At 29.6% G+C, this 17,198-nt stretch overlaps 1 protein-coding gene across 1 annotated transcript in view; it reads right to left on the reverse strand.

Moving 5' to 3' along the window:
* The window catches only part of LOC111625850 (SAFB-like transcription modulator), a gene marked incomplete at its 3' end in the record, with an annotated part of 80,913 nt that overhangs the window by 26,897 nt on the left and 36,818 nt on the right, over positions 1–17,198 (reverse strand). The window contains exons 6-7 of the mRNA XM_023369091.1: positions 12,958–13,035; positions 3,087–3,117 (exon numbers count right to left, since the gene is read on the reverse strand). Coding sequence (XP_023224859.1) covers positions 3,087–3,117; positions 12,958–13,035 — 109 coding nt within the window. The remainder of the gene's footprint in view (positions 1–3,086; positions 3,118–12,957; positions 13,036–17,198) is intronic.

The raw sequence follows: 17,198 nt of genomic DNA on the forward strand, positions 1-17,198 counted from the left end.
ACACTACTTATATATGAATAAATAGATATTTTTTCTTATGAATAAATAGATTAGTTTTTTTTATCAAAAAACTTTATTTATGCGAGTACTATTTATTGTTGGCAAGAAAAAATTTTGTGGCTCTTTAAAAACTTTGAAATTTTGTAAATTGTAATTTTGGCTCTTCCGACTCAAAAGGTTGCCGACCCCTGTGCTAGACCACACACTGCACAAATGACTGTGGCAAAACTACAGAAATTGGAGTTGGAACTTCACCATCATCCTCCATACTCACCAGAGCTAGCCCCCACTGACTACCGCTTCTTCTGCAATTTGGACAACTTTTTAATAGGAAAACAATTTAATTTTGACAATACTGTAAAACTGGGCCTTCCAGGAATTCATTGACTCTCATCCGCCAGGGTTTTATACCACTGGCCTGAACAACCTGCCACTTAAATGGCAAAAGTGTATAGACAATATGGGTGCATACTTTGATGAATAAAATAATACCTTATATTTGTAAGTTATCAACCAACTTTGCCTTTTTTTCCACAAATTTCATCCTTGATGACCCAATATTTATGCACAATTTTTTTTATTCAGCTTCTGTAGGATAAGTATTTTCCAGGTATGCTAGTGACAACCTAGAAAAGGCTTATCGTGTAGAGCATTTACTAGCATTATATGACTGCACATGAACAATTGATGCCTCATTTCCTTTCTTTGTTCCTCATTTCCTTTCAGTGTACCAATAAACACTAAGAATGCATTGCCATTCTAACTTTTATCTTTTTTCTTATAGACATTCATTTTTCTTCTGTACAATTAACACCATGCTTCTATTAGAGGATTATCTTCATTTACAGTAAATTTCAGTAAATATAAATAATTATGTATAAAAATGTTATACTAATTTAAGATTTTAATTATATCTAGTTTTATTCTTATTGTATTTTTATTTGTTTTTGTAGTTTTAGTTTGTATTTTATTCTTATTAAGTTTATACTGTTGTGATTTCATCAGGAAAATTTATTATTTGGAGCAGTCATCATTTCTTTCATTAGTTAAATATGTTAATATAAATGATAAATAAATATAAACAATAAAAAATTGTTTGTTAACTAACAGTTTTATTCATTTCCCCATAATAATCAATTAGGATAGATTCCTTTCAGTATCTTAATATGACAATCTTCTCGTTCTTTATCTTTTTACAAAAAATAAAAAAATTCTAAATCATTGCAAAGTGAAAAAACAATACCATGAAACAAGAATTTTTTATTTTAAATTGCATAGTCTTACTTTGTATTCTAGTCAATTTAATTTCTAATTCATTTTATGTATTTGTTGATATTGATCACTTATTTTGCAATTAAGAAACTAATAATTTCTAACTGTATCTCAACATTTCATCAATATAAATTTTTAATTAAATAAACTTTAAAATCTTAATTGTAGTAACTGCATAATAAAAAAATGATTTTAAATATTAAATAATAAGACAACATTCAAAGCAGATAACAATTCAAATTATACAATAAGTTAATTATAATATTAAACAAAAGTAAAAATATTAATAATACATTAAATTAAGCATATTACTCTTATGTTTCAGGTATATGTTTTAATTAAATTTTAAAGTAATTTTACATTTAAACATTAATTGTCTAACTGTTAAATGCTTAAAATATTATTATATGCAAATAGTACCAAGTAAAACAAATTTTAAAAATGCAGACTATCAGCTGGAAAACACAAACCTAACCAATTAACAATACACAAACCTTATAATAGAAACAGATATAAAAGTTCAGATTTATATCAATATTGTTTGTTAAAAGCTGTTCAAAAAAGGCTTTATATCTATTAGATGTCTTGTAAGTACTGATTTAAATCAATATAATTTTACAGAACAATTAAGAATATTTTTCTTCCAAAAATAATGAAAATATTCATCTTATAAATAGTAAATCAATTTATTTCTTCTTATGAAAGATTAGAACAATTTTAGAGAGGTTTCTGAATGAAATTCCATCTCTCAACACTTTACAAGTAATAAGTATTTCAATCAATTTAATGAAATATTACTATTTTTTAAGTCTAATACTACCAATATTATACAACAAATTGGAGTTCAAAATGAAATGTATACCCAATTAAAATAAAACTATAGTACTTTATAGATCTATAAAATCTCATTAAAAGTTTCTTCAATTAACAATACAAGTGAAATAACATTTAATAACAAAAGGATCCAAATTTATTATATCTAAGAAATGAAGTTTCAAAACAAAACTTTTATTGAATGCCACGTACTCTAATTTCATTAATACATCATCAAACTTACAGTAAAAGTTCCATTACCTAGCACTATTCTTATATGGAAAATACTTATTCTTGACAAGATATCTTCTAAAACTTAAGGACTTATCATAAAAATCTTTATCTGCATAATTCCATTCAAAATGTTCATCAGCCAATAATCATTTTCTCAAAAATACATCATGTTGTCAGATAGTATTGATGAAACTGCTATATTTATTAACTTCACAGAATATATTGCAAGAATCCATCAAAATTTTCTTGAACCTGTAATATGCACTTCTTCATACCACAAATATGAATATATATCATCAATAATTCATTATTGTTCATACCACATCTGAATTGCTTATTTTTCATTTAGCACTGTCTATCACATGGAGTTACGCATATCCATAAACACCAGATAATAAAGCTTTTACTGTATTTAAAACACACACATATTTCTAAGAAAGTTAACAACTTTCTTCCGAATGAAATGAATACATATTGATTAATACCAGATATGTGTATCATGGTACAAAAACAGAAAAAAAATATTTATATTATAAATCTGTTCGTATAGATATATTAATATAATATTCACAACAAAATACTATGGGCTTCATACTTTAGATAATTTTGGCAATATTTCACTTGTATTGATATTCAGATTATTGATATATTCTTTTAGGATCAAATAATAAATATGAAAAAAATATTCAAATATTTTTATAAACTATTAAGAATATATTCTTTATTAATAAGAAAATTAACCAGATTTTAATTTTTAATTATTTTACCTTTACTTTTATTTTCATTAGTTAGTTCCTCCTGTAAAAAAAAAATTTAAAATTTTAATAAACACTCTATTATTTTATATTAAAAATTCAAAAAGTTTTAATTAAAAAGATTTGCTTTCTTAATTAAAAAAAGAAAAAAATTTTGAGCATTTAGTAATTAAAATCAAAATTTAAAGTTAACTGAATATTATTATTGTAGATCTGATATTTCAATATTTTAAAAACTGTGTATGCACTTAGAATGTGACTACCATTTACAAATATTTTAATATAAAGAAATTAATACAATAAGTTATTCTCTCTCTTGCTCTCTCCCCCTCATTTAAAAATATAAACACCAACAGAAACCCAATACTAAGCAAATATACACCCACAACTGCCGTAAATGATTGGGCTATAATTTTGATATAATGATTGTAGATTAGAAATTAATTGGACACTAGAGGAAGGAGTTAAGTGCCATCTTGTATTAAAATTAATAATTATAATTTTAATTACATAAATTTATCTAAACTTTTTAATTAAAAATTATAATTAATAATTTTAATATGAGATGGTGCCTAACACCTCCCTCTAGTGTCAAATTCATTTCTTATCTACAATCATTATATCAAAATTATAGCCTGATCATTTGCAGCAGTTGTGGGTGTATACTCCCCTCATTTATGAAATAAAATACTTGATACAAATACCAGCTAATATTTAAAAGAATAAAATATAATAACAAGTATAATGAGATTGAAATTCTCATGTGCTGATATTAGAAGGTTTATAAATTCCTATTTCTATATTCTTTATTTAATTCAAGTTATAACTTCATTTGCTAATGCAAATGCTATTCATTCCAAAGTGGTTGTATAGTTTAATGAACTTTATCCTATATGGTAGAGCCTTCTTTTGTCAATTACAATTTCATTAATTTAATAGCAATTTTATTTGACCTAATTTTCCATCTTATCTGCTTACTTATTGTCTTAATTGATTTGTTTTATTACCATTAAATAGAGAAAGGTCTGATAACTTATGCATAGTTGCTTCTCTTCTGTTGTATTCACATCTCTCATATTAGCTCCTTTTATATTGGTGAATAATCTAATCAACACTTTATTTAGAATCACTGGTTGAAAGATAAATACATATTTTGTACCACTTTAATGTTATTTTGGAATATAGGTAGGGTGGCTGGGCTATGTGGAACAAGGTAAAAATTTTGTCTATAAGAAATAATGGAAAAGCTTGTTCCTATTTATGAAAAGTTTCCAAGATTAAGTGGGTTCATAAATGCAATCACAATGTATGTCATTAGTTGGTAGATTTAGAAAAATCCAATAAGTGAACTATATATTTTTGAAAAGTCTTCTGTATATCAATAATATATAACAGATTTTTAAGAGTATATTATCATTTTTTTAACTCAAAAATAAATTCTTGTAATTTAATTTTCCAAATTCATTCTAATCATCAACTCTCTTTAATACTGAATTTTAACTCATTTTGATTATTAACATAAATAAAATTATATAATACTTTTATAACTTATAATAATAATAATAATAATACTAAGTTATTTAACAAGTTATAAATTTTTAAGTGCTATGGTATAATCAAATATATTTTAAGTAATTCTTCCAAATTTTTACAAATATCTAAAATAATATGAAGCATTGCAGCTGATTTTGAGATTATTATGAAGATTATGTCTTGTAACACATTCATGGAGGTAACAGTATTGAAAGAAACAATGCGTCATTGATGTATCTAGCTATAAATCTTAAAACAAATTTTATTCTTAAATATATTAGTAACACATGCTTTTTGCAATACTACTATATCCATGCTTCTGGAAGTTAGAGGATTTACTCCTCATGATAACATGAAACAGATTAAAATAATAATAATTTAGAGAAATCTAATGAACATTTCTGTTGCTTAAAACACAAATAAGGATTTTTTCAAAATATTAAATTTTTGAATTTTTGAAAATTCTTAAAAATTTAAACATAAAGTTAAAACTTAAATATAAAAATAAAATGTTTTGAACTTTCTGAATATTGTAACTGATTAAATTTGAAAAAAAAAACTTCATAAAATTTTTATAGAAATTTTAATATAACTCTCAAAGACTTATCAGATTAATTAATAGTAAAAAGTAAAATATATATAACTCATTTAAAATAATACTTTATTAAAATTGTGACTGATTTCAAAAAGTTTAATTTTTTAGTAAGCTGTTAAAATCTTTTCGAAGAATATTATATATTTATTATTCAAAGGATTATACACCAATATAAGCTTGTAGCTAATCATTCAATAACTCCAGTCTAAATTTGATTAATTAATGAATCATAAATTAGAAAAACTTTTAAAAATAAAAATTACAATTTAATTTATCTGTAATCCAAATTTATACATAAAAGGAATCTTAATTACCATATTTTTGTGCATACTACCCAAAGGTTATCTGTATTTAAATCACACGTTGAAGGAGTAACGATTATGCATTGGGTAGGTTACATGCCAATTTAAAATTGTAATTACAAAACTTAACAGCTATGAATCAATAGCTGTTCCATAAACATGGGGTATATGATGTGCAAGTTAAGTGAAAATATTTTATTTTTGTTCTAGCAATTTTCTGTGGATTATATACACCACCATAGGTTATATGCATGAAAATACAATATTCAAAACATTCAGAAATTATTGCTAATTTACAACTACAGTGGTACCTCGGTATATGTCTGCTTTAGAATACGTCAAATTCGGAATATGTCCTGTTTGAATGAAACAAGTTTTGCTCAGTATACGACTTAATTCAATTATACGTGCCATCTATGAACAAGTAGCACTATCGGTGTACTTGACCAGACTAGATGTTCATGGTGCAACGGTTTATAACTTTGTTAAATTTCTTCTAATTTTAATTTGTAAATAAAATTTTATTATTTTAATTAATCATGAATTGCAAGAGGCAAATGAAAAGCAACAGAAAACTAAAAAAAATGACTAGAATCACAATGAAACTGATAAAAGAGATTGTTGAGAAATATGAAGGTGGCACGCGTGTTCAAGATTTTAACTGTTGCATACCGTATTCCAAGAACGACGATATCGACAATCATGAAAAATAAAGACATTATTAAATCTACTAACGTTGTGAAAAGAGTTAAATCAATTTCTAAACAGAGATCAAAGACATTAGATCATGTTGAGAAATTGCTTTTGCTTTGGATAACTGAAAAACAATGTGCTGGAGACAGCATATCGGAAGCAATTATTTGCAAGAAAGCTAAAAAGATACGTGTTGATCTCATGAAAATTCAAGCAGGAACTACCCAGGAAAGCAAGGTGTTTAAAGCCAGCCATTTTTTTATACATGAGAACAAATTAATCATTTTTACATTACTTCTTATGGGAAAGGTTGATTTGGTATACGTCCAATTCGATGTAAGTCCAAACATCAAAATCAATTTTTTAATAATTAAAAAATAAAACAAAATTTTAATGGTCACGATAACACTGTTTAATTATAGTTAACTGCAGATAGTTCCATCTCATTTAACAATAATAATGATATTTTGTAATATCCAATGAGTCAGTCTTACAAAATAGAATCAGATCTTAACTCAATTTTGAATTTTATCCTATTCCATTTTGTTAAAATGAATTCAATTATTTCTTTTGTAACTAAAAAGACTTATGATTTTATAAATAAATCACTTGTAGAATGGGAAATTTTGCTAATTTTAAATTTACATTTTAATTCATTATAAAAAATTTATATATATATATCTTTACAATATATATATTTAAATCATTAATATCTTAATAAATTTCATTCAGTAAACTTAACACTTAAATACTATAGAAAAATTTTATTTATATGTTTTCACAGGTTGAAGATAGCAACTCAAATGGAATTCGCAGAAATTTTTATAATAAAGTTCTAGAAAAATCTTGTAAAGTTTTATAAAGTGAGAAACAAAAGCTTGGTAAACTAAGAAAACTAAAAGAATAAAAAAGACAATACTGAGGAAAACTTCTGTGTACAAAAATTTAGAATAATAAACAACTGCTAAAATTTTGGTTACCAAACAGATTATTTAACCAGAAACATTTTCAACCATGTCTTTAATCATCTTCAGCTTACAGAATAAATGGAATAAAATTGTTTTAAATTTAAAATGTACCAATTTGAATTAAGAAAAATAAAAACAAATAAAGTAAAAAAATCAAAAGAACAACTAAAAACTAAATAAAATAAAAAAAAACCTATATATAATATGTAATTTAGAAGAACCTTCAACATCTATCCATGCATATATTGATAAATATATTTGTGCATTTTTAGCTCACAAAATTATGAATCATTCACATCATAATTTTTAATGGAATTTATTAAGAAATGATCATTACTGTATGAGTTATTAATTCCAGTAATGTTTCTATACATTTATTAGATAGTTTAAATTTAAATTAGTAACAGTTTTTTTGGATAGTTTTCAGTGTATTTTTTATATATTTATAGTCTATCACTAATTATGTTTTTGCTAAATTAAGAAAAATTCAAGTTAAGGAGAGGTCCTATGTAAAAAAAACAATCATCCAATATGAAAATGAAGAAGAGATGTGCAAACTTGAACAGAAAAGAATCCATCTCCATTTTTTAAAATCAATGATCAGCCAAGTTACTGCAATATCTTGCCAGCAAATTTCTTATACATAAAATGAGTTATTTTAATATTTTAAGGAACAAACAGAGGGAGAAGAATCCCTCAAGTAGAAATGAATTTTACAAGATTCTCTCAAGACACAGTAGAATTAATGTACACTCACCAATAAAAAAAACCCAACACACCAAGAAAGAATTTGAACTGAAATTGACTGTAACTGTACATGTGTGAATGTAATGTAGATATAAGTAAGTGATTAAAATATTATTATTAGAGAAGTTTACTGGAGAAAACTGTACACTACACAGGAGGCTCTAGTACTCTTTTAAGCTGTCTCTAGCCTGGACACAGGATGAGATACTGTCAGGCATGTAGGCATAAAGGTTCCATATGGTATACTGCAACACATTTGTCCACAGATGTTGCAACTAAGACTCTAGATTCTGTGCACTCACGGGCTGATCCGATAAATGCTCAATCAACAATAAATTTGAAGATCAGGCAGGCCAAGGAAGTGTGTCAATCTGACAAAGATACTCTTGGAAAATCATTGCTATGTGTGGACAAGCATTATCCTGCTGAAAAATGTCTGTTGGAAGCCATGCCATAAGAGACAACACATGTGGTCACAGGATGTTAGTGTCTCTCATATCACTACCAGGGTGACCTGACTGTCATACATGATGGCTCCCCAGATCATCCACCAGCATTTGGGGCAGTGTGTTGCTCCACTGCAAAGTCAGGACTGAAGTACTCACCAAAAGACTGAATACTCATACATGAACATGACTGTTGTTGGGTCCCAAACTGAACCTGGATTCATGACAGTTCCAATCTGTAGCAATCCAGATTTTTGCTCAAAATACCATTGCAAACAAAGATGACAGTGACTGGCTATCAATGGCAGGGCACATAATGGGTGCAAAGATACCAAACATCCTTCTGCTAAGTGTTCTATTCATGCAGAGAAGGCTTCTGTGATAAAGGTGTCAGATGTCTCTGAATGGTGAACAAGAAAATTGTTGAATCTGCTTGTGTTTGTTGGCAGATCAAATGATCTCTCTACTGGTGGTCTATTGGGCCATCTGAAGCCTATTTATGGTATGTGCATGACCTCATGTAACCAATGCTCCAACACCTCTTAACAACTACATCAAGGGTCACCAAACTACAGCCTGTGAGGTCAGTTCATCCAGCCCGCCACTGCACTGTGTCAAAAATGAGCTAAAATATAATTATTTATATGGCAATATCATATATTGTAGATAAACTTATTATATAGAAAAAATTTAAATAAGTGTAAGTAAAAATGTCAAAATTGGTCCAGTCTGATTTTTGCATTTGATCATAATATAATTTTTAGGAAAATCAGTGAAATGAAAAATTTGGTGACTTTTTGTGACTTTGGATATCATAATGCATTTTGTGTAAGTACCTGAAATGAAGTTTTTAAGAAAAGCAATTACGAGCTTGCTGCAACAATCATGTTTATTCATTGGTAAATAAATATGTTGGGTTTCTTTATTTTTTGTGTATTCAGTGTACAATATCAAACAAAATGATTTTTCTTCACTATTTCTCCCCAGCGGCACTAACTCGTAAGAGGGTCTCTTATAGCAAGCCCATTATGGGTTCGGCCAGGCCCACAATGCGACGGATAGGTGGTGAGGGACAGGGACCAACATATCTGGTTGGATCATCCCCCAAAAAATCCCCAGGAATTTTCAGGGGTGATCTATCCACATTTGATCTCGGGTCCCCCAATGCAGTAGGCTGCAACCTTGACCGCTTGGCCATCTGTCTGTCAAACAAAATGGTTTTGTGGCCTGCACTCGTTCTTCTCTGTTATATAGCCCGCTATGAAAAAAGCGTGGTGACTCCTGATCTAGATGATAAGCAATTCTTTGAAACATCCATTCCATTTCTCTCTGTCCAATGATACACCCCTTCTCAAAGTCTTAACTGAACAAAATGTCTTCAACTATATCACAGAGGAACATCTAGCAGCCAACAATCTCTCAACAAATGAAAAACATGACACACACTACAAAAAGTAGTCTGTGAGAATCTTTAATAGTAGAATAAAGGTAGCACTGTTATATCCTCAGGTGGCAAGACACAACGTAATCATTTACATATCTGCCTGAGAGAACTGCATGCACAGTTTTTCAGCCATTGACATTTTATCTGCATTATTTTTTTTTATCAATGAGAGTATCTTGCTGGAAATACATAGGAATGCTAAATCAGTGTTTGTTAAAAATTCAAAGAGAATTACAGATATTAGATCTGAAACTAAGTACTTCCCTAGCATAAGGTTGTTTCATGAAACAATGTAGTTTTGAAGATGCAGCATCCCGGCGTGAATATCGTATTCTGTACCAAACCCTTAAGCGGTTGAATGGCAGAACTAGGTCAACAATGACCACATAAAGAAAGCAGATGGAACATTCGTAAAATCACCCAGTGAATGCCTACAGAGATGGAAATATCATATATCATAGATCTATAATATTTCCATCATCTTTCAAAAACTATATAATCATGATCCATAGGGAACTCTGGCAGAACCACCATCTGTTGACCCTCCAGAGATTCCACTCTCCAATGATGACCCAATGATGAATGAAGTAAAAACTGCCATCTGATCACTAAAAAATGAAAAAGCACCTGAAATATATCAAGTCACCACTGATGTAATCAAAGCTGGAGGGGATATCTTATTACATCAACTGCATGCACCCCTGGCATTGATCTGGCAGTTAGCACATGTACCAATAACATGGAGGAAAGCTCTCACTGTATCAATTTTGAAGAAAGACGATAGTCACGAATGCAAGAATTACCGTGGTATTAGCCTCCTTTCCATCATCGGTAAAATTTTAATGAAGATCCTTCAACTCACGTTGCAGAAATACCATAAACAGACCAGCAGAGAACAACAGGCAGGCTTCAGTCAAATTTTTACTCCCAGCCAGCTTATAGAAAAAAAAATTAGAAGTAGACACCGGACAGTCATTGTCTTCAAATCTGCATTTGACTGCATCCACTCGCCAGCCCTATGGAAAACACACTAGAGACTGAACAAGTCCCTCAGAAGATCACTTGACTGCTCCAGACTTCATATTGTGACTTGACGAGCATAGTGCAGATCCAAACTGAACTTTCAGAGGATTCTCCATCCATTATGGTGTCTGCCAGGCTTTGTTGAAGAGCAGGGGGAGACATCTCGTCCCCCCTGCTCTTCAACACAGTGATCAATGCAGTTATGAAAAAAAGCATTTGAGGACAGAAATGGGGTATGGTATGCTTAAAACAGCTTTGTGGCTGATGTTTGTCAATGTCAGTGTCCTGTTTGCCTACACTGATATTGAGGCCACCAATGCTCTCTCTGACATTGCTTGTACTGCCCAGTCATATGGCCTAAAAATCAATGTAGATAAAACCAAAGTTCTATCACAGATGGATCGCAAGCCAATATTCACCTAAATGGAGTCGTAATTGAACCAGTGCATGAATTCAAATACTTGGGATCATTGATCCAAGAGAGGAAAGTGTCATCTACCTCTGATATCAATAGTTGTATAGGTAGAGAACCTTGGCATTTGCCTCACTAAAATGATGAAAATAAATACGATAATTATTTGTGTTTGAATTACTACTAATAACTACAAGCACGGTTTCAAAAGTACCACTAACATTGCACTTAAAACTAAAATTCACCTATTTTGAACATTAATCATATCAATTCTTCTCTATGGATCTGAAACGTGAACTTTACTCAAACCAGACCTGATAAAACTCTAGGTTTTTCAAATCAACAGATCCTGGGTGTTACCCTTCACAATTGCCTACAAAATGAAATTATTCAGACCTATTGCAACAATCAGCCAACTGTCAAAGAAACCATCCAATTGAAAACATTGAGATGGTTTGGCCATTTCTAGAATGGACACTGCCAGATACCATATAATATCCTCTGGCAAAATCACACTACAGGCTGGAAAGTATGGAAAGAAGTATCTAAAAAGACATGGTCCAACCAAATCAAGAAGGATCTGTAAAATCTGTGACTAAGCCTCAATGATGCCAAAACTATAGCCATGGACCAAAAAACGTGAAAGATCATTATTAGTGCTGTCCAAATTCATGCAGCACCTAGAGCTGTGCATAGGCTCCAGAAGAAACCCTGTCCCAATGTTAGATAAAGAATAAAAGAAAGAAAGAACAAGTTTTGTAAATCTTAAAAATCTTTAAAAGCTAGAGGAACTACTGTATGGTACTAGAATATGAATCTATCAAAAAAGTTTAAGGAGTAATGTTATTTTAAGACCTGAACTTAGCTGTACAATGGAAATAGCTCAAATACTTTTCTATTGTATAAAAATTTGTCTTTTTTATTGTTGGTAGAATCATCTATTGTTACTAAAAGAACATTTTTGATTTTTATTTATATTTTGATATATTCATCTCCATGATAATGCAATTCTTTTTTAAGCATCCTTGATGATAATTGTTCAGGATTGAAAGCACATGGACATATTTTTTTAACCTATTAAAACAGTTTTTATTTTGTTTAAATTTTTGGTTTTGTTTGCTACATGACTATCTTATAATCTTATTTTTTTTTCAATGGACACACTAAGTTATATTCCAAATTATTTAAAAAACTAAAAATTCTAGGCAACATTTCATTTGTCAAAATATTCAACTGATGGACACAAAATACTGTTATCCTGAAATGTACTGTATTTTATTATGAAAGAAAGAAAGAAAGAAAGTTTATTCCCATGAGAAATATATATGTGAATAATATATATACTAATATTTATAAAAAAAATTAGATAAGTTATTTATGTAACTGGATTCTAATAATATAAAGTTCATACACTTATTAGACGAAATTTTTCTTACATAAGTCTTTGTCTAATAAGTCAATGTCTATCTTGCAAAGTCTAAAATATTATATGTACAAAAATTTTCACAGTAAATAATTACTATGTATTTAAAATTTTTCTCAAAACAAAATAAAAAAATTTGTGAACTTTTCTTAATTTACAGTTTCTGATTTCCTCAATAATAATAATAAAAAAAAAATTTTTATGTAAACTGTAAGTTGATTTTTGTGTATGAAATTAATTAAAAAGTAATCTTGTTAAAGAAAAAAGGAAAGCACAATAACATCATTTTGATCTTACTTCTTCATTTAAAAGTTTCTCTTCATCTTCAACCGATAGCTGAAGAGAATCATCAATTATTTCCATATCATTATCATTCTGAAAAAAATTTTTCTATAATTATTAATTATAAAAATAACATTAATACTACATATACTTTGTGTTCATATTTTAATCCAACTTTTCAGAACACACTAAAACAATTTTTATGTATTAATTAATTTTTCAATCTTGACAGCATTCAGTCTCCACATTAAATAAAAACTATATTATCAACAGTAATTGAAATGTATTACTTATAATATTTCTAAGCTAGTTTCGATAAAACCAAAATACGAATATATTTTAGAACATACTAAATACATTTTAAAAGAATTTCAAAGTTAAGAAATAAACAAAAATTTTGAAATTATAACTGGAGTATAAACAATTTTAAAATTTATATTTCACATGTTTTCTTAACAATATAACTAATAATGTTTGAATGTAAAACAGACATTACATACAGTAAAATAAATTTAAAACATATTCAAGATAAGTTGAAAAAACCTATTTTAAATTAGATTTCTAAAAAATGTTATTTTAGACTATTATTAACAAATCTTAGTCAAATGAATAAAATATCTAAATTTGTTATATATACAGGGTGGCTATAATTAAAGCTTCCTTATTCAGAGCACTCTGTAACAGTAACCAATAAGCAAATTAACACCAAAATCTACACACAAACTATGCAAAGGATATGGAAAATTATTTTTACAAAAGAAAAAAATTTTTTTAGTTCAAAAACTTATGATAAGAGGTGTTTTGGCATGTACAGTTTTGAAATATGATTTATCATGGAAATGTTGCAACTTTGGCAGACTTAAAGGATCATATTACACTGCATGTAAGAAGCATCACAAGAGAGTAGTTGCAATCAGTTATAAACACACTGTTCATTGCTTTCATATTTTACATCTGAATAATGGGGCACACATTGAATAACATTCCTTACATCAGTAAACAGCCTCTTCAGAAAGTATGTCTCTTGCAAAATGAATAAATGTGTTTTTATTATGTTTTTGTTTTTGTTGTTCTGTTTCATGTATTTTCCTGTTAAAGTGCAATCTAGCTGAAGTTTTTGAACTAAATAATTATTATTTTTTTTTGTAAAATACTTTTCTGCATTGCAATTGGTTACAGGTACAGTGCGCTCTTTAATAAAGAAACTAATTATGACTAACCTTTAATAATACTAAGTAGAGATAAAATTATAATCTTCCCAGCTGTAATTTTAAATCTGATTTACCTTCCAGTGATGGGATAAAATAAAATAAAAACAGAAAATACAAAAATGTTATAAATAATTTTGTGAATCATAAATACAGTAGAACCTCGATTATCCGAACTAATTGGGTATGAAAATAGTCTGGATAAGGAAAAATCCGGATAATCGAAAAAATAATAATTGACAGTGAAAAACATGTACATACAGTATGAATAATTTTTATTTGTCTAGATTTACATTTACTGTAGCTTCAATATTAAATTATTTTTTATTAAGAAATTCAATTATTGTTAAACTTCATAATTTTTTCACTTTGTTTTTTTATATCTGAGATCATTGACGTTCCAACACCATATTTATTAGATAATGAACGTCCAGACTTACCGCGTTTCAAAGCATTGCCTATTGTTTAAAGGCATCTGGTGGCGCAAGAAGACGGATTTTATAAAATACAGTAAAAAGCAGTTGAAACTGTCAAATTTTTATTCATAAAAATGCAAACTATTTATCGTTTTATGATGAGTAAAATTTTTTCGTCACATTCACGGCTTTTAAGTAATTCATAAACCTTTGAGACGCAAGGCTCCTCGGACCACAAGGTCACGTCGACCATGCCTTACGCCGCCCTTGTCCATAGAAATGATGTAATTTCAATATAAATTATTTATAAATATGTATGTCAAGTTATATTTTTATTACAACGCAAAATGTATTAAAAAGTTTATGACCACTGTGCCGGGTGAGACGTTGTTGGAAAAAAAGAAGTTATGTGTTCCATCATGTACATAAAAAGTACTGCAATTCGCCAAGTGCAAATTAGCAAATTCGTAAAATTTTGAACAATCCAGATAATCGAGGTTCTACTGTACTTATAATCCATAAAATTAGAAACCTTTATTATAAACAGCAAAATATTACTTTAGCATAAACTATTTTTTTTGTTATATATAAACTCCCCTCCAAAAAATAATAACAAAAGTGAAAATCAGACAAATCAGAAACTATTCCAGCAGTTTATTTCAAATTTTACAGTAACATAGAATAGGACTTTTTTTGTGCGCTAATAGAGAGGTTGAGGCGCACGTTTTAAACATGTAAACGTGTACGTGTGACGTTCGGCGCCGCTTTCCCGTAAGCCTAAAAGTTTGACAATGGTGTTTGGATAGTCAGTGGAATCACGCTCGACATTTCAAACACCATCGTCAAACTTTTAGGCTTACGGGAAAGCGGCGCCGAACGTCACACGTACACGTTTACACGTTTAAAACGTGCGCCTCAACCTCTCTAATAATAGGCAGCGTTTTGAATGTATAGTGTAACATATTAGGTCTGTGCATGTTTGAATCATTTATTCCAGTGTTTCTCAACGGGGGCGATTCTAACAATTTATATTTTGGGGGTCAAAAACCAATTTTCTGGGAGATATAGTAAAACATTATATTAAGAATAATTGTAAGGTTGCCGACTGAAAGGGGGAAACAATTTATCTCACGTCAGAATGAGCCTAAGGGAAACTGCTTATGTGGGTGGTGGCAAAGGAGGCAAATGAAGAACAAGTGTTTTACAAAAGAAAACCCATTTATTTGTTCGAATTCATGCTTACATCGATATTGGACAATTCCAAAATCTCAGTGCTCCTGTGAAACGGCGAGTTTGGGTATCGGTCACAGCCCAGGCAGTCGAGAAGGATCACTGGACAATGCAGATGTTCTGTGTTAAGCTGCAGTGTCCTAAGTGATTGGCGGTTGCACAACACAATAGCCAAAGTACAACTATAGGCTTAATCCAGAGGAGACTCTCCTTCGACCTTGAAGTTCTGATTTTTATAGTTTTTCCCCCCACTATTCGCATTTCAGATTGGTCCCTTGTCCCATTCCTCGCTTCCCGATTGGTCTCTCCTTTGTTTCCAGGTGCAAGACAAAACTTTTTCGGGTCGCGGGAAAGATCCGATTTGAGGTGGCCATCTGATACCTCTTTGTCGACTCTGCTCGGTGACTGTTTATAAAACAATAACACCTGCACTCATAACTCAAGCCGTTGTTTATCATTTTTTGACGTCTAAGAATTTAATGATCATTTTAATCTATCAAAAATTTCCCTTTTTTTTTGTTTGATAAGGTTTATCTCGGCCAACATTTTATAGACACGCAAGTCAATGATTTACCTATTTATGAGCGCTCGTGTTAAGAGTTTGTCTTCTGCTAAGACCTTGACAGATAGTTTGACATATACTCGAACAGTTCCGAGTCTCATTGTTTACATCTTGTGTCGCGCAAGAATTTCACGGTTTACTTGAGTTTGAACCTCATCTGGAAACTCACATAATTAGATATTTTATTCGTTACATCATACAATAATTAAACAAATAACATACTAGTCACTAGTCTACTCAATGCAGTACGAATTTGGCGTTAGCCTTGGCCCTCGGCATCATAATTTTGAAGTGAAGGGTCGATACTACAGAACGGTTTCATTGAAGGGGGTGACGATTCATTAGAGGTTGAGAAACACTGATTTATTCACTTCAGAACATAGCCAATACTTTACCACCTAGCTTATCAAACTACTGTAATCAAAAAGTATCACAAATGGTTCATTTAAACTGCTTGCATGGAAGAGGCTTTCTCGTTTTTTTATTGTTTGGTACGACTTTCACTTACATCCAGTAACAACCTGTATGTCCTCATCCATTTTTGCTTGCAAATAGATACTTGTTTTGTGTGTAAAAAATTTTTGTGCTGGCAATTTTTCAAAATGTTGAATGTAATTGAGCAAAAAACATGTATTAAATTTTGTTTCTACAACAGAATTACTACTACAAAAACATTGAAAATGTTGCAAAAAGCCTTTGTGATGATAGACTATCAAAAGCAAGAGTTGTCAAATGGTATAAAATTTGAACATTTTATACCACTTCAAGGAAGGCAGAGATCATTTTGAAGATGAACCATGTTCTGACAGACTATCCACTTCAACTGATGAACAACAAACC

Source organism: Centruroides sculpturatus, unplaced genomic scaffold, assembly GCF_000671375.1.
Source record: "Centruroides sculpturatus isolate CEXI.00-Female unplaced genomic scaffold, Cexi_2.0 scaffold267, whole genome shotgun sequence".
In the NCBI taxonomy this organism is placed as follows: domain Eukaryota; kingdom Metazoa; phylum Arthropoda; class Arachnida; order Scorpiones; family Buthidae; genus Centruroides; species Centruroides sculpturatus.